The 19,584-nt window shown below is 43.5% G+C and overlaps 1 protein-coding gene across 2 annotated transcripts in view; it reads right to left on the bottom strand.

The window, feature by feature from the left end:
• Positions 1-306: 306 nt before the first annotated feature.
• Positions 307-19,584, bottom strand: part of LOC123485390 — a 26,380-nt gene continuing 7,102 nt past the window's right edge. For both annotated transcript variants that reach the window (XM_045216302.1, XM_045216301.1), the window contains exons 8-13: positions 17,287-17,468; positions 17,038-17,151; positions 11,777-12,063; positions 11,475-11,573; positions 973-1,054; positions 307-564 (exon numbers count right to left, since the gene is read on the bottom strand). In XM_045216302.1, the coding sequence (XP_045072237.1) occupies positions 553-564; positions 973-1,054; positions 11,475-11,573; positions 11,777-12,063; positions 17,038-17,151; positions 17,287-17,468 (776 nt within the window). In that variant the 3' untranslated portion in view covers positions 307-552. The remainder of the gene's footprint in view (positions 565-972; positions 1,055-11,474; positions 11,574-11,776; positions 12,064-17,037; positions 17,152-17,286; positions 17,469-19,584) is intronic.

The raw sequence follows: 19,584 nt of genomic DNA, 5'->3' as shown, positions 1-19,584 counted from the left end.
TGAGGACGAAGTGACAAGGACAACTGTACTCTAATTGTTTGAAATCAGTGGACCCAACATGAATATGAAATATGCACACAGGAAACATGGAATGGTTTATACAATGGAGCATTCAAATACTAGCCCACTGCCAGTGGGGCAACCCTAGCTTTTTCTGATTGGTCAATTCTTGGTGGGAATACAGTCTGTTTATTGGCTAGCCAGAGCAATTCTTCAAATTGTGGTAGCGCACAGCAATGTGATTGGTTGTCTAATATTCATATTGCAATATCCATAAAAATAAATACAGTTTTACAGTTCACGCAGTTGTTTCATTCTATGTTTTTATTACCTAAACATTTTTTATTTCATTTTAGCCCCTTTGTTGACAATTATTAGATTTGTGCATTCATTGAGTTATTGCATTAATACAGTTTAAACAGTAGTTGTTGGGGGGAAGTTTCAAACATAAAAGTGGAATATTGGAATATGTCTGACAAGAGGAACAGTCCAGCCCAGCGTGAAATCACACAGCCACACCCACACAGCTTCCTGCATTATACAGCTGCACTGCTACAGCTTCACCTAGAGAGGGGCGACAGAAACAAACAGATTTAGGGGACAGGACAAACACGACCAATGAAAGACAACTCACCTTATCTGTAAGACTCTCCTGACGTAGCTGTCCCCATAGAGTCACTGTTAACCAGAAACTGACTGGCCTTAGGACAGCTTGGGGCCGGATGGGCTGGTCCCATCTTTAAGATCAGTGGGCCGGTCTAAAGAGTTTTTTTTAAACAGAAAAACCTTTTTTTTTTGGTGGGGGCGGGGGGGGGGTTTGGGGCCTCAAAGAAAATAATGGGCCAGTGTGTTAGAAAATAAATGTAAAAAAACAGTCACAATATCAATCATGGGCACAATCCTCAACTGATTTCAATACAAGTAAGACAAATCAATATTTTTAGATAAACATAAATAAAATATGTCACTCACCCTAACGTCAGATCCAGACTCCACAGACCACACAAGGATGGGTTGGTCCTCCACTTCCTCCTCGTCACCAGTGGGAAACCAACTAGGATAATATTATACAGACGGATTAGATCACATCAGATATAGATTGATTTATTGAATGTATTTTATATTTAAAAGTATTAGGATGCTCCAGCCGGAGACAACATTACATATGACCTCAGTTGTATTACACTGTCAGCTAGTAATACAGAGATGAACATCACAGAGACATTTAACATGAATACAGAGATGAACATCACAGAGACATTTAACATTAATACAGAGATGAACATCACAGAGACATTTAACATGAATACAGAGATGAACATCACAGAGACATTTAACATGAATACAGAGATGAACATCACAGAGACATTTAACATGAACACAGAGATGAACATCACAGAGACATTTAACATGAATACAGAGATGAACATCACAGAGACATTTAACATGAATACAGAGATGAACATCACAGAGACATTTAACATGAATACAGAGGTGAACATCACAGAGACATTTAACATGAATACAGAGATGAACATCACAGAGACATTTAACATGAATACAGAGATCACCTGGTTAATGTGATACCCATAATTCATTTCATTTTTCCATACCATATTTGCATCACGCCACACCATACTCACTACTGTATCCTCTCACCCTCCTCTTTCCACCCCCCCCCATCCCTATAAACAAACCAACCAACAACCCAACAATAATAATAATAATACTGTGCCATTTAGCAGACGCTTTACTTACCGTCATGCGTGCATACATTTTACATGTGGGCGGTCCCGGGGTTCGAACCCACTACCCTGGCGTTGCAAGCGCCATGCTCTACCAACTGATCCATACAGGATTCTAGGCTGGAAGCTCCCTGATGCCGTGTCACAATACAAAATAAATGTGTGATTAATGCCATGTGTCCTATCCAGGGGTGGGACTTTCACTGGGGACAGAGGGGGGTCATGATCCCCCCCCCCCACATTCTGAAATTGCAATTTTGTCCCCCCCAGTTTTATTATTGCACTGTGATACAAAAGGGGCATCAGTTTGCTTTAGGACCATGCGGATGCCTCAGAGCGGTCAGGTAGGCTGTTTGGTGGTTTCATCCAGCTGGATTTAGGACTGCGCAGACACCACAGAGCGTGCGAACAGAGGCAGCTGTTGTCTGTGTGTGTTGTGATGTTTCTCTGAGTTGTAAAACAAGTAGAGCAGGAACTGGCTGCTCTTTATTTGACTGATGTAGCTGGCAAGGTAATTGCTGTTTGACTTAACAACAACAACAAAAATTCCCCAGTGCTGAGCTAGTAGTGGTAGTGTAACTGACATGTAACGTTTGCTAATGTTTCATCCCCTCTCGACTGAAGTTCTGTCTGAAGTGAATGAACTAGCTAGCTATCTAGCTAGTAGATACCACAGCCAGTTCAGCTCTAGCCTCTAGCTATCTAGCTAGTAGCTACCACAGCCAGTTCAGCTCTAGCCTCTAGCTATCTAGCTAGTAGCTACCACAGCCAGTTCAGCTCTATCCTCTAGCTATCTAGCTAGTAGCTACCACAGCCAGTTCAGCTCTAGCCTCTAGCTATCTAGCTAGTAGCTACCACAGCCAGTTCAGCTCTATCCTCTAGCTATCTAGCTAGTAGCTACCACAGCCAGTTCAGCTCTAGCCTCTAGCTATCTAGCTAGTAGCTACCACAGCCAGTTCAGCTCTACCCTCTAGCTATCTAGCTAGTAGCTACCACAGCCAGTTCAGCTCTAGCCTCTAGCTATCTAGCTAGTAGCTACCACAGCCAGTTCAGCTCTAGCCTCTAGCTATCTAGCTAGTAGCTACCACAGCCAGTTCAGCTCTAGCCTCTAGCTATCTAGCTAGTAGCTACCACAGCCAGTTCAGCTCTAGCCTCTAGCTATCTAGCTAGTAGCTACCACAGCCAGTTCAGCTCTAGCCTCTAGCTATCTAGCTAGTAGCTACCACAGCCAGTTCAGCTCTAGCCTCTAGCTATCTAGCTAGTAGCTACCACAGCCAGTTCAGCTCTAGCCTCTAGCTATCTGGCTAGTAGCTACCACAGCCAGTTCAGCTCTAGCCTCTAGCTATCTAGCTAGTAGCTACCACAGCCAGTTCAGCTCTAGCCTCTAGCTATCTAGCTAGTAGCTACCACAGCCAGTTCAGCTCTAGCCTCTAGCTATCTAGCTAGTAGCTACCACAGCCAGTTCAGCTCTAGCCTCTAGCTATCTAGCTAGTAGCTACCACAGCCAGTTCAGCTCTAGCCTCTAGCTATCTAGCTAGTAGCTACCACAGCCAGTTCAGCTCTAGCCTCTAGCTATCTAGCTAGTAGCTACCACAGCCAGTTCAGCTCTAGCCTCTAGCTATCTAGCTAGTAGCTACCACAGCCAGTTCAGCTCTAGCCTCTAGCTATCTAGCTAGTAGCTACCACAGCCAGTCCAGCTCTATCCTCTAGCTATCTGGCTAGTAGCTACCACAGCCAGTTCAGCTCTAGCCTCTAGCTATCTGGCTAGTAGCTACCACAGCCAGTTCAGCTCTAGCCTCTAGCTATCTGGCTAGTAGCTACCACAGCCAGTTCAGCTCTAGCCTCTAGCTATCTGGCTAGTAGCTACCACAGCCAGTTCAGCTCTATCCTCTAGCTATCTAGCTAGTAGCTACCACAGCCAGTTCAGCTCTAGCCTCTAGCTATCTAGCTAGTAGCTACCACAGCCAGTTCAGCTCTAGCCTCTAGCTATCTAGCTAGTAGCTACCACAGCCAGTTCAGCTCTAGCCTCTAGCTATCTAGCTAGTAGCTACCACAGCCAGTTCAGCTCTAGCCTCTAGCTATCTGTCAGGTAGCAGTATCTAACAGCTGTTGTGTTTATGGAAATGTTCTGTAGCCTTGTTTTTTCCCGTTTCAACAGAAGTAAATAAACTTGGCTCGTTTTCGCCTGTTGATGTACCATTAGAGCTAGCCAAAAGTTGACTAACAATAGCTATTATTTTAGCCTCAATCACACTAGTAGACCTGAATCAAAATGATGAAACCATCGGCCAAACTATTCTGACCTTTTTTTGACAGCGCACTGTGAGTTTTTATTAGAGTCAGTATACTGTAGCAATGTAACGTTATTGATCTCCAATGTAACGTTATTGATCTGTCAGTTCCCCTAGTTAATTCCCTACTTTTCACACTGACACAGTATAAACAGCTCTTCAGGCTTCACTGTCATGGTGCACAGTCAGTACACAACACTATGATCATCATGTCTTAGCAGGATCAGATGGTGACCGGTGTCCCAGCAGGGTCAGACAGACAGGGAAGACCAGCCTACGGAGATCAGGTGAATTTTGCAGTATATTATAACAATCAGTGAATGGATACAAAGTTCCATCTTGAGTTGATGGGTAGGCTACAGACTGGGATCTGGGAATAATGGTCATTTCAATTATTGAACCATTGTTTCCATTCTTGGCTAATATAATGTATAAATGTACACCAAGGTAATTATTTGTCTTGCCTCATCTGAGCAGGATCAGATGGTGACAGGTGTTTCAGCAGGGTCAGGCAACCAGGGAAGACCAGTCTGTGACTGCACTGAGGAGCCAGGGAAGACCAGTCTGTGACTGCACTGAGGATCCAGGGAAACCAGCCTGTGACTGCACTGAGGATCCAGGGAAGACAAGTCTATGACTGCACTGAGGATCCAGGATAGACCGGTCTGTGACTGCACTGAGGATCCAGGGAAGACCAGTCTGTGACTGCACTGAGGATCCAGGGAAGACCAGTCTGTGACTGCACTGAGGATCCAGGGAAACCAGCCTGTGACTGCACTGAGGATCCAGGAAAGACCAGCCTGTGACTGCACTGAGGATCCAGAGAAACCAGCCTGTGACTACACTGAGGATCCAGGAAAGACAAGTCTGTGACTGCACTGAGGATCCAGGGAAACCAGCCTGTGACTGCACTGAGGATCCAGGGAAGACAAGTCTATGACTGCACTGAGGATCCAGGATAGACCGGTCTGTGACTGCACTGAGGATCCAGGGAAGACCAGTCTGTGACTGCACTGAGGATCCAGGGAAGACCACTCTGTGACTGCACTGAGGATCCAGGGAAACCAGCCTGTGACTGCACTGAGGATCCAGGAAAGACCAGCCTGTGACTGCACTGAGGATCCAGGAAAGACCAGTCTCTGACTGCACTGAGGATCCAGGGAAGACCAGTCTGTGACTGCACTGAGGATCCAGGGAAACCAGCCTGTGACTGCACTGAGGATCCAGGGAAGACCAGTCTGTGACTGCACTGAGGAACCAGGGAAGACCAGCCTGTGACTGCACTGAGGATCCAGGGAAGACCAGTCTGTAACTGCACTGAGGATCCAGGGAAGACCATTCTGTGACTGCACTGAGGATCCAGGGAAGACCAGTCTTTGACTGCACTGAGGATCCAGGGAAGACCATTCTGTGACTGCACTGAGGATCCAGGGAAGACCAGTCTTTGACTGCACTGAGGATCCAGGGAAGACCAGTCTGTGACTGCACTGAGGATCCAGGGAAGACCAGCCTGTGACTGCACTGAGGATCCAGGGAAGACCAGTCTGTGACTGCACTGAGGATCCAGGGAAGACCAGTCTGTGACTGCACTGAGGATCCAGGGAAACCAGCCTGTGACTGCACTGAGGATCCAGGGAAGACAAGTCTATGACTGCACTGAGGATCCAGGATAGACCGGTCTGTGACTGCACTGAGGATCCAGGGAAGACCAGTCTGTGACTGCACTGAGGATCCAGGGAAGACCAGTCTGTGACTGCACTGAGGATCCAGGGAAACCAGCCTGTGACTGCACTGAGGATCCAGGAAAGACCAGCCTGTGACTGCACTGAGGATCCAGAGAAACCAGCCTGTGACTGCACTGAGGATCCAGGAAAGACAAGTCTGTGACTGCACTGAGGATCCAGGGAAACCAGCCTGTGACTGCACTGAGGATCCAGGGAAGACAAGTCTATGACTGCACTGAGGATCCAGGATAGACCGGTCTGTGACTGCACTGAGGGTCCAGGGAAGACCAGTCTGTGACTGCACTGAGGATCCAGGGAAGACCAGTCTGTGACTGCACTGAGGATCCAGGGACACCAGCCTGTGACTGCACTGAGGATCCAGGAAAGACCAGCCTGTGACTGCACTGAGGATCCAGGAAAGACCAGTCTCTGACTGCACTGAGGATCCAGGGAAGACCAGTCTGTGACTGCACTGAGGATCCAGGGAAACCAGCCTGTGACTGCACTGAGGATCCAGGGAAGACCAGTCTGTGACTGCACTGAGGAACCAGGGAAGACCAGCCTGTGACTTTACTGAGGATCCAGGGAAGACCAGTCTGTAACTGCACTGAGGATCCAGGGAAGACCATTCTGTGACTGCACTGAGGATCCAGGGAAGACCAGTCTTTGACTGCACTGAGGATCCAGGGAAGACCAGTCTGTGACTGCACTGAGGATCCAGGGAAGACCAGCCTGTGACTGCACTGAGGATCCAGGGAAGACCAGTCTGTGACTGCACTGAGGATCCAGGGAAGACCAGTCTGTGACTGCACTGAGGATCCAGGGAAGACCAGTCTGTGACTGCACTGAGGATCCAGGAAAGACCAGCCTGTGACTGCACTGAGGATCCAGGGAAGACCAGCCTGTGACTGCACTGAGGATCCAGGGAAGACCAGTCTGTGACTGCACTGAGGATCCAGGGAAGACCAGCCTGTGACTGCACTGAGGATCCAGGGAAGACCAGCCTGTGACTGCACTGAGGATCCAGGGAAGACCAGTCTGTGACTGCACTGAGGATCCAGGGAAGACCAGCCTGTGACTGCACTGAGGATGCAGGGAAACCAGCCTGTAACTGCACTGAGGATGCAACACTATTCTGTTTGTACAGCAAACACTGGACCATCCACAAGCTTCAAAGACTGAAACTATTTTAAGGCAGTCTGACAAACCTCTAAAGTTGGGTTGATAGAGGCTTTTCCCGATGACACAAAACATGGAAAACAATAATGTGAGGAAGACCTGGGAGACACTATTGGTGATGATGAATGGACACAGATATGTTTGAATGCCCAGTCATGTTCATATCATCTCAGACATAAATTACTGCAGTTTAAGACCATCCATAGAACGTACTATATGCCAGTGAAACTGAATGACATGCACTTAGAAATGTCATTCCTCTGCTGGAGGTGTAAAACACAAAAGGGGACATATTTGCATATGTTATGGTCTTGTGAAGACTGGCTGAATTCTGGCAAAGAGTATGTTCTTTTATCTCAGCATGTCTACAGATTCTCCCTTCTCCCTGTTTTTGTTTGCTTGGAAATGTTAATACTGGAGACTGTCATCAGAAGAATCTGTGTTACCTAGCATTTATAGTGGCTAAGAAATGCATTGCCATTAATTGGAATGTTGGTTATCCTCCCACAATGTCACAATGGATTGCAGAAATGTCAAGTTATGTACAGTGGCTTGCAAAAGTATTCACCCCCCTTGGCATTTTTCCTATTTTGTTGCCTTACAAACTGGAATTAAAATGGATTTTGGGGGGGGGGTTTGTATCATTTGATTTACACAACATGCCTACCACTTTGAAGATGCAAAATATATTTATTTGTGAAACAAACAAGAAATAAGACAAAAAAACTGAACTTGAGCGTGCATAACTATTCACCCCCCCAAAGTCAATACTTTGTAGAGCCACCTTTTGCAGCAATTACAGCTGCAAGTCTCTTGGGGTATGTCTCTATAAGCTTGGCACATCTAGCCACTGGGATTTTTGCCCATTCTTCAAGGCAAAACTGCTCCAGTTCCTTCAAGTTGGATGGGTTCCGCTGGTGTACAGCAATCTTTAAGTCATACCACAGATTCTCAATTGGATTGAGGTCTGGGCTTTGACTAGGCCATTCCAAGACATTTAAATATTTCCCCTTAAACCACTCGAGTGTTGCTTTAGCAGTATGCTTAGGGTCATTGTCCTGCTGGAAGGTGAACCTCCGTCCCAGTCTCAAATCTCTGGAAGACTGAAACAGGTTTCCCTCAAGAATGTCCCTGTATTTAGCGCCATCCATCCATCCATTTCCTAAATTTTAGTCTCATCTGACCAGAGTACAGTTGAAGTCGGAAGTTTACATACACTTAGGTTGGAGTCATTAAAACTCATTTTTCAACCACTCCACAAATTTCTTGTTAACAAACTAAAGTTTTGGCAAGTCGGTTAGGACATCTACTTTGTGCATGACACAAATAATTTTTCCAACAATTGTTTACAGATAGATTACTTCATTTATAATTCACTGTATCACAATTCCAGTGGGTCAGAAGTTTGCATACACTAAGTTGACTGTGCCTTTAAACAGCTTGGAAAATTCCAGAAAATGATGTCATGGCTTTAGAAGCTTCTGATAGGCTAATTGACATCATACGAGTCACTTGGAGGTGTACATGTGGATGTATTTCAAGGCCTACCTTCAAACTCAGTGCCTCTTTGCTTGACATCATGGGAAAATCAAAAGAAAATCAGCCACTTCTACATGAATGTCGATGCTACCATGATTAAGGATAATCCTGAATGAATCGTGAATAATGATGAGTGAGAAAGTTACAGACTCACAAATATCATACCCCCAAGACATGCTAACCTCTCACCGTTACAATAACAGGGGAGGTTAGCATTTTTGGGGGGTTTGATATTTGTGCGGCTATAACTTTCTCACTCATCATAATTCACGATAATTCAGGATCATCCATAATCATGGTAGCATCCACATTCATGTAGAAGTGTTTAGAAACATATTTACAATAAAAGTGACTCCAAAAGGGTAATATTAGATTGTTTAATTTCCTGGATTTCTACACAATCAATCAGAGGGAGGACCCCAGACCCCCGCCAGCTTATGTCCCCCCCACCACTTCTAAAACCAAAGTTGCGCCCCTGGTCCTATCTGTGCTTGGAGTTAAAAAAAAGTTAACCCCAAATAAGCTAACAGTGTTATTAAAAGTCTTACTGAAACATTCATTGAACGTTTTAAGGAAGTTGTTAAAAATACTTCAAATAACCTATAATTTCTGTTCTCAGAGCGTTAATAAAACCTCCCAGGAAAACTTTCAGGGAACCATAGTAAGATGTTCTCAGAACCTACCTTCAACCTAAAACTTAACGTTACCAGAACAGGCAAGGTTTTCACTTCCGTTCTCAGAACGTTTAAATAACGTTCAGTTTTACCGGTCAGTAAAGTCATGGCTTCGTCCCCAGAACCAATGGTAAATCAAAAATGTACGTTCCCACAACTTTCAACAAACCAAATGCGCTAGTTGGGATTTCACTTCCTGTACTCCGTGTCATATGCCAAGTTATACAGTGGGGAAAAAAAGTATTTAGTCAGCCACCAATTGTGCAAGTTCTCCAACATAAAAAGATGAGAGATGCCAGTAATTTTAATCATAGGTACACGTCAACTATGACAGACAAATTGAGAAAAAAATTTCTCCAGAAAATCACATTGTAGGATTTTTTATGAATTTATTTGCAAATTATGGTGGAAAATAAGTATTTGGTCACCTACAAACAAGCAAGATTTCTGGCTCTCACAGACCTGTAACTTCTTCTTTAAGAGGCTCCTCTGTCCTCCACTCGTTACCTGTATTAATGGCACCTGTTTGAACTTGTTATCAGTATAAAAGACACCTGTCCACAACCTCAAACAGTCACACTCCAAACTCCACTATGGCCAAGACCAAAGAGCTGTCAAAGGACACCAGAAACAAAATTGTAGACCTGCACCAGGCTGGGAAGACTGAATCTGCAATAGGTAAGCAGCTTGGTTTGAAGAAATCAACTGTGGGAGCAATTATTAATAAATGGAAGACAAGACCACTGATAATCTCCCTCGATCTGGGGCTTCACGCAAGATCTCACCCCGTGGGGTCAAAATGATCACAAGAACGGTGAGCAAAAATCCCAGAACCACACGGGGGGACCTAGTGAATGACCTGCAGAGAGCTGGGACCAAAGTAACAAAGCCTACCATCAGTAACACACTACGCCGCCAGGGACTCAAATCCTGCAGTGCCAGACGTGTCCCCCTGCTTAAGCCAGTACATGTCCAGGCCCGTCTGAAGTTTGCGAGAGTGCATTTGGATGATCCAGAAGAGGATTGGGAGAATGTCATATGGTCAGATGAAACCAAAATATAACTTTTTGGTAAAAACTCAACTCGTCGTGTTTGGAGGACAAAGAATGCTGAGTTGCATCCAAAGAACACCATACCTACTGTGAAGCATGGGGGTGGAAACATCATGCTTTGGGGCTGTTTTTCTGCAAAGGGACCAGGACGACTGATCCGTGTAAAAGAAAGAATGAATGGGGCCATGTATCGTGAGATTTTGAGTGAAAACCTCCTTCCATCAGCAAGGGCATTGAAGATGAAACGTGGCTGGGTCTTTCAGCATGACAATGATCCCAAACACACCGCCCGGGCAACGAAGGAGTGGCTTCGTAAGAAGCATTTCAAGGTCCTGGAGTGGCCTAGCCAGTCTCCAGATCTCAACCCCATAGAAAATCTTTGGAGGGAGTTGAAAGTCCGTGTTGCCCAGCGACAGCCCCAAAACATCACTGCTCTAGAGGAGATCTGCATGGAGGAATGGGCCAAAATACCAGCAACAGTGTGTGAAAACCTTGTGAAGACTTAGAGAAAACGTTTGACCTGTGTCATTGCCAACAAATGGTATATAACAAAGTATTGAGAAACTTTTGTTATTGACCAAATACTTATTTTCCACCATAATTTGCAAATAAATTCATAAGAAATCCTACAATGTGATTCTCTGGAAAAAAAATTCTCATTTTGTCTGTCATAGTTGACAGTTGACCTATGATGAAAATTACAGGCCTCTCTCATCTTTTTAAGTGGGAGAACTTGCACAATTGGTGGCTGACTAAATACTTTTTTCCCCCACTGTATTTCGCATGACAAGGAGTGGCAAGGAGTAGAATGTTATCACAAAGTAGACTGGTACCCAGGCTAAGAAGATCCCGTAGGGTTGACAGCCTGTTTTGCGAGGGAGACCTGGCAAGACTTGGATAGCAGGACCAGGCTAACTGTAGACTTACAGTAGTTAGCAGGACCTGGCTAACTGTATACTAAGATAACAGGACCAGGCTAACTGTAGACTTAGTTAGCAGGACCAGGCTAACTGTAGACTTAGTTAGCAGGACCTGGCTAACTGTAGACTTAAATAGCAGGACCAGGCTAACTGTAGACTTAAATAGCAGGACCAGGCTAACTGTAGACTTAGTTAGCAGGACCAGGCTAACTGTAGACTTAGTTAGCAGGACCTGGCTAACTGTAGACTTAAATAGCAGGACCAGGCTAACTGTAGACTTAAATAGCAGGACCAGGCTAACTGCATACCTAAGTTAGGCTAACTGTAGACCTAAGTTAGGCTAACTTTACCTGGAGGTGAAGAGAGCCTTCTCGTTGATCATCTGGACTCTGAAGATGTTGACAGCCTTATAGACGTCTATCACATCCTGGTACTTCTCCAGTAGAGGCCTGGAGAGAGAGACAGGTTAGAAAAGTGTCACTCCACAATATTACCACACTAGATTAAACACAACAATGTGGAGTTGAGACGTTATAAACCTCCATAGGCAATCAATGTCATCAATATCAATCAGCATACATTACATCATCAATATCAATCAGTATACATTATATTGTATCAGTTGTAATACATTATAATATCCTCAAGATACCTGTAATATGACCCTGACTTGTCCTTCTGGTTCCTCTGGTCTGACTTCATGTCCTCTCCCCCCCACTGGTAGCAGGGGCAGGGGAAGAGGCTTAGCCAGGGGTAGAGGCAGGGGCTGGGGCCTGGTCTGGTCCTCTCTCCCAGGGGCAGGTGCTGTGCCAGGTAAGGTCTGAGCAGGGCTCTGGGCAGCAGAGACACCATCCAGTAGATGGGCTCCTCATTCACTATGTCATGGAAGCTCTGGAGGTACTGACGCACGGCTGCAGAGGGCTGGATGGAGGACAGGTTCTGTAGGCAGGAGGAGGAGGAGGAGGAGGAGGAGGAGGAGGAAGAGGAGGAGGAGAAGGAGGAAAAGGAGGAGGAAAATCTAATTACATTTTATTTGTCACTAGCTGAATATAACTGGTGTAGACTTGAAATGTTTACGAGCCCTTCTCATTGATGCAGAGTTTTAAATAATAATACAAATAAAAGTAACAGGAGGAATAAAACAAAATACACAACAATATACAGGGAGTACCAGTACCAGATCAATGTGGAGCTATATACAGGGAGTACCAGTACCAGATCAATGTGGAGCTATATACAGGGAGTACCAGTACCAGATCAATGTGGAGCTATATACAGGGGGTACCAGTACCAGATCAATGTGGAGCAATATACAGGGAGTACCAGTACCAGATCAATGTGGAGCTATATACAGGGAGTACCAGTATCAGAATAATGTGAAGCTATACACAGGGAGTACCAGTACCAGATCAATGTGGAGCGATATACAGGGAGTACCAGTACCAGATCAATGTGCAGCTATATACAGGGACTACCAGTACCAGATCAATGTGGAGCTATATACAGGGAGTACCAGTACCAGATCAATGTGGAGCTATATACAGGGAGTACCAGTACCAGATGAATGTGGAGCTATATACAGGGAGTACCAGAACCAGATCAATGTGGAGCTATATACAGGAAGTACCAGATCAATGTGGAGCTATATACAGGGAGTACCAGTACCAGATCAATGTGGAGCTATATACAGGGAGTACCAGTCCCAGATCAATGTGGAGCTATATACAGGGAGTACCAGGACCAGATCAATGTGGAGCTATATACAGGGAGTACCAGATCAATGTGGAGCTATATACAGGGAGTACCAGTACCAGATCAATGTGAAGCTATATACAGGGAGTACCAGTACCAGATCAATGTGGAGCTATATACACGGAGTACCAGTACCAGATCAATGTGGAGCTATATTCAGGGAGTACCAGGACCAGATCAATGTGGAGGTATATACAGGGAGTACCAGTACCAGATCAATGTGGAGCTATATACAATGAGTACACGATCAATGTGGAGCTATATACAGGGAGTACCAGTACCAGAATAATGTGGAGCTATATACAGGAAGAACCAGTACCAGATCAATGTGGAGCTATATACAGGGAGTATCAGTACCAGATCAATGTGGAGCTATATACAGGGAGTATCAGTACCAGATCAATGTGGAGCTATATACAGGGAGTACCAGTACCAGATCAATGTGGAGCTATATACAGGGAGTACCAGTACCAGATCAATGTGGAGCTATACACAGGGAGTACCAGATCAATGTGGAGCTATATACAGGGAGTACCAGTACCAGAATAATGTGGAGCTATATACAGGGAGTACCAGATTATGTGGAGCTATATACAGGGAGTACCAGTACCAGATCAATGTGGAGCTATATACAGGGAGTACCAGTACCAGATCAATGTGGAGCTATATACAGGGAGTACCAGATCAATGTGGAGCTATATACAGGGAGTACCAGATCAATGTGGAGCTATATACAGGGAGTACCAGATCAATGTGGAGCTATATACAGGGAGTACCAGTACCAGATCAATGTGGAGCTATATACAGGGAGTACCAGTACCAGATCAATGTGGAGCTATATACAGGAAGTACCAATACCAGATCAATGTGGAGCTATATACAGGGAGTACCAGTACCAGATCAATGTGGAGCTATATACAGGGAGTACCAGTACCAGATCAATGTGGAGCTATATACAGGGAGTACCAGTACCAGATCAATGTGGAGCTATATACAGGGAGTACCAATTCCAGATCAATGTGGAGCTATATACAGGGAGTACTAGTACCAGATCAATGTGGAGTTATATACAGGGAGAACCAGTACCAGATCAATGTGGAGCTATATTCAGGGAGTACCAGTACCAGATCAATGTGGAGCTATATACAGGGACTACCAGATCAATGTGGAGCTATATACAGGGAGTACCAGATCAATGTGGAGCTATATACAGGGAGTATCAGCACCAGATCAATGTGGAGCTATATACAGGGAGTACCAGTACCAGATCAATGTGGAGCTATATACAGGGAGTACCAGTACCAGATCAATGTGGAGCTATATACAGGGAGTACCAGTACCAGATCAATGTGCAGAGGTACGAGGTATTTGACGTTGATACAGTATGTACATGAAGGCAGGGTAAAGTTACTGCAAAGTTGGGTTGCAACCTGTAAGATGTCACCCTTCTCCGTCGGCGCCATCTTGGCATAAACCAAGAGGAGGAGGAGGAGACGGGTGTTTTACCCTGTGACCTGCTGAGATAGGGAGGTTCTGTAGAGAGGAGAGAGCTCGTTACCAGGTGTTGTTATGTTCTGATGGCTCAAGGCAGAGTGTGACACTGCCACATATATAACAGTAACAGTCTACAAATCGAGTCATAGTAGAAAGAGATCCCTTGTCTCCTGTTTTCTGGATTACTTCCATGACTTTTCTTTGCATCTTGGAGGTTGTTTTTTTAAACTATTTTCTACATTGTAGAATAATAGTGAAGACATCAAAACTATGAAATAACACATATGGAATCATGTTGTAACCAAAAAAAGTGTTAAAAAAATCAAAATTAAATTTATATTTGAGATTCTTCAAATAGCCATCCTTTGCCTTGATGACAGCTTTGCATACTCTTGGCATTCTCTCAATCAGCTTCACCTGGAATGCTTTTCAACAGTATTGAAGGAGTTCCCACATATGCTGAGCACTTGTTGGCTTCTTTTCCTTCACTCTGCGGTCCAACTCATCCCAAACCATTTCAATTTGGTTAAGGTCGTGGGATTGTTGAGGCCAGGTCATCTGATGCAGCACTCCATCACTCTCCTTCTTGGTAATATAGCCCTTACACAGAGAATGCACCCTGATCAGTTTCACCTGTCTTTGTGATTGTGTCCACCCCCCTCCAGGTGTCGCCCATCTTCCCCATTATCCCCAGTGTACAGTGGTTTGGGAAAGTATTCACCCCCCTTGGCCTTTTTCCTATTTTGTTGCCTTACAACCTGGAATTAAAATAGATTTTTGGGGGGTTGGTATCATTTGATTTACACAACATGCCTACCACTTTGAAGATGCAAAATATTTTTTGGGGTGAAACAAACAAGAAATAAGACAAAGAAACTGAGAACTTGAACGTGCATAACTATTCACCCCCCCCCCCCCCCAAAGTCAATACTTTGTAGAGCCACCTTTTGCAGCAATTACAGCTGCAAGTCTCTTGGGGTATGTCTCTATAAGCTTGGCACATCTAGCCACTGGGATTTTTGCCCATTCTTCAAGGCAAAACTGCTCCAGCTCCTTCAAGTTGGATGGGTTCCGCTGGTGTACAGCAATCTTTAAGTCATACCACAGTTTCTCAATTGGATTGAGGTTTGGGCTTAATGTTTCCCCTTAAACCATTCGAGGGTTGCTTTAGCAGTATGCTTAGGGTCATTGTCCTGCTGGAAGGTGAACCTCCATCCCAGTCTCAAATCTCTGGAAGACTGAAACAGGTTTCCCTCAAGAAATTCCTTGTATTTAGTGCCATCCATCATTCCTTCAATTCTGAGCAGTTTCCCAGTCCCTGCCGATGAAAAACATCCCCACAGCATGATGCTGCCACCACCATGCTTCACTGTGGGGATGGTGTTCTCGGGGTGATGAGAGGTGTTGGGTTTTCACCAGACATAGCGTTTTCCTTGATGGCCAAAAAGCTCAATTTTAGTCTCATTTGACCAGAGTATCTTCTTCCATGTGTTTGGGGAGTCTCCCACATGCCTTTTGGCGAACACCAAACGTGTTTGCTTATTTTTCTTCTTTAAGCAATGGCTTTTTTCTGGGGCCTTTCAGAACAGGTGTATATATACTGAGATCATGTGACAGGTCATGTGAAAATTAGATTGCACACAGGTGGACTTTATTTAACTAATTATGTGACTTCTGAAGGTAATTGGTTGCACCAGATCTTATTTAGGGGCTTCATAGCAAAGTGGGTGAAAACATATGCACACACCCCTTTTCCGTTATTGATTTTTTAGAATTTTTTGAAACAACTAATTTTTTTCATTTCACTTCACCAATTTGAACTATTTTGTGTATGTCCATTATATGAAATCCAAATTAAAATCCATTTAAATTACAGGTTGTAATGCAACAAAATAGGAAAAACGGCAAGGGGGGATGAATACTTTTGCAAGGCACTGTATATATATATATATATATATATATATATATATATATATATATATATATATATATATATATATATTAAAATATGAAAATCATACAGTGAACACCTAAGCCTATAGGCCTTTGCATGCATACCCTGATACATTTAGTGGACAATTATTGTTTTAGGAAAGTAGCCTAAAAAACAATTTAAAAAATAGGTATAAAGTTTAGGCTATAAAGTTTTGCGAAACAGAAGGAATAGTGTTTTTGTCATTAATTATATCTGTTTTTAAAGTTTGTAAATGTGGCTCATTTGGCCAACATCTCTCGTTTATTGATGGCGCTGGCTGCGCCAGGTTGGATCTGAATGCATATCGATTTCTCAAATATCCGGTAAATTAAAAAGACTATGAAGTGAACTGAATGAACTAAAGGGAATATTATTGTAATGCTAAAATACTATGAAGTGAACTGAATGAACTAAAGGGAATCAAAAAGGGAAAAGAAAGCAGAGATTTTAAACTATTGATTTCCATTTTGGGGTGGGTCTAAATACACTAAAACCTGAGTAATTGAACTTGAATTCAACCAAAACAAAAATGTTAAAAAAGGGTCATTGAAAAAGTTTATGGAAGATCTATTGAATTGATAAATCAACTACTACGTTCATTGTTTTTCTTGCTATAAGTCCTCTTAAATTATATATTAAGATATATTATCTTAAATTGTATATTAAGGGTGATTGTTATAAGTGCTTCTTACCAGGTGTGGTGGAGTTTGGTTTTGGGCCTCCATCAGAGACTCCTGGTAGAGTTGATGTGTTGTCTGGAGAAACAGCATGATGTCTGGGGGACCCTGGACTGTTCTGATCAGCACCTGGCACTCACACACACATTTAGCAGACACTGTTATCCAGAGCAACTTATCTTAAGATAGCTAGGGACGACAACCACGTATAACAGTAAGTAAAACTTTACGGTGTTAGTTTTATTTAATGTATTTTCCTTTCACCTGCAGCATGGTGATGACTCTGTCCAGGTATAGCACCTCCTGGTGGCAGAAGTCAGCGTAGCAGCGGGCAGGCAGACGTCTGGAATACATCCCTCTGAGGAAGGCTGAGTAGAGGGTCTCATCTGCTACTCTCTCACTGGTCTCCCACAGGACGTCATAAATACTCACCTCTTCAACCAGTTCTGGGGGGAGGAATAATATAATATGCCATTTAGCAGAAGCTTTTATCCAAAGCGACTTACAGTCATGCGTGCATACATTTTTTTGTGTATGCGTGGTCCCGGGGATCGAACCCTCTACCTTGGCGTTACAAGCGCCGTGCTCTACCAGCTGAGCTACAGAGGACATTTTTTTTTGCTTTGGTGCAGTTTTCATAAGTATGTGGTACATTTTAGCAACTCTTAGTACAAAACTCAAAACAGATAATCAAAAAGGCAGCTGTTTCAAAACTCTAAGCACATTTTCTATTGACTATTACAACACACAAAACCATACAGTCACTTTACACCAAACTTAATCAGTGTTTCATCTAGACATACATGTTTCACATTGCAAAACATGTTCATATGAAGAACAGACAGGCTTGATGCAAACAAGCGCCTGCTAAACAATGTTTCTTTCAATCATTTAATTTGTTTCATTTGATTGCAGTACACCTACAGAACCAGTCACAAGCTTGGACAAACCTACTCATTGAAGGTTTTTTCTTTTTCTAAACTATTTTCTACATTGTAGAACAATAGTGAAGACATCAAAACTATGAAATAACACATATGGAATCATGTAGTAACCAAAAAAGTGTTAAACAAATCATAATATATTTTAAATTTGAGATTCTTTAAAGAAGCCACCCTTTGCCTTGATGACAGCTTTGCACACTATTGGCATTCTCTCAACCAGCTTAATGAGGAATACCAATAAGAAGAAGAGACTTGCTTGGGCCAAGAAACACGAGCAATGGACATTAGACCGGTGGAAATCTGTCCCTTGGTCTGATGAGTCAAAATTTGAGATTTTTGGTTCCAACCACAATGTCTTTCTGAGATGCAGAGTAGGGGAATGGATGATCTCCGCATTTGTGGTTCCCACCGTGAAGCATGAAGGAGGAGGTGTGATGGTGTGGGGGTGCTTTGCTGGTGATACTGTCTGTGATTTATTTAGAATTCAAGGCACACTTAACCAGCATGGCTACCACAGCATTCTACAGCGATACGCCATCCCATCTCTTTTGGGCTTAGTGGGACTATCATTTGTTGTTCAATAGGACAATGACCCAACACACCTCCAGGCTGTGTAAGTGCTATTTGACCAAGATGGAGAGTAATGGAGTGCTGCATCAGATGACCTGGCCTCCACAATCACCCGACCTCAACCCAATTGAGATGGTTTGGGATGAGTCGGACCGCAGAGTGAAGGAAAAGCAGCCAACAAGTGCTCAGCATATGTGGGAACTCCTTCAGGACTGTTGGAAAAGCATTCCAGGTGAAGCTGGTTGAGAGAATGCCAAGAGTGTGCAACGCTGTCATCAAGGCAAAGTGTGGCTACTTTGAAGAATCTAAAATATATGTTTAACACTTTTTTGGTTACTGCATTATTCCATATAGGAAAGCCAGAGCGTTTGATGGGAATAATTTTTTTATGTAACTTAGATTGACGCACCGGTGCATCAATCGACTCTAGGTGGTTAAATAGCTTACCTCTGTTTGTTTCTTTCAAGCGTTCAGGGAAAATATATTTTGCTGAAGGGAGGGCCATCCATTTTCATTTCAGAGAGGTTCAATTTTCTCCATGTAACCTTTATTATAAATAATGTTTACTCCCTAAATTGAGTAGATGTCATTGTTTTGGTGAATAAATCAATGTTCTCATTATATTTTACTGTAAACATAGAGTACAAGTCAAACGTTTGGACGCACCTACTCATTCAAGGGTTTTCTATTATTTTACCAAGTTCTACATTGTAGAATAATAGTGAAGACATCAAAACTGTGAAATAACACATATGGAATCATGTAGTAACCAAAAAAAATTGTTCAACAAATCAAAATACACAACCGTTCAAAAGTTTGGGTCACTTAGAAATGTCCTTGTTTTCGAAAGAAAAGCAATTTTATTGTCCATTAAAATAACATCAAATTGATCAGAAATACAGTGTAGACATTGTTAATGTTGTAAATGGCTATTGTAACTGGAAACGGCTGATTTTTAATGGAATACCTACATAGGCGTACAGAGGCCCATTATCAGCAACCATCAGTCCTGTGTTCCAATGGCACGTTGTGTTTGCTAATCCAAGTT

This window comes from Coregonus clupeaformis, unplaced genomic scaffold (assembly GCF_020615455.1).
Source record: "Coregonus clupeaformis isolate EN_2021a unplaced genomic scaffold, ASM2061545v1 scaf0672, whole genome shotgun sequence".
NCBI classification, from domain to species: domain Eukaryota; kingdom Metazoa; phylum Chordata; class Actinopteri; order Salmoniformes; family Salmonidae; genus Coregonus; species Coregonus clupeaformis.
This window is presented reverse-complemented; position numbering and strand designations above follow the sequence as displayed.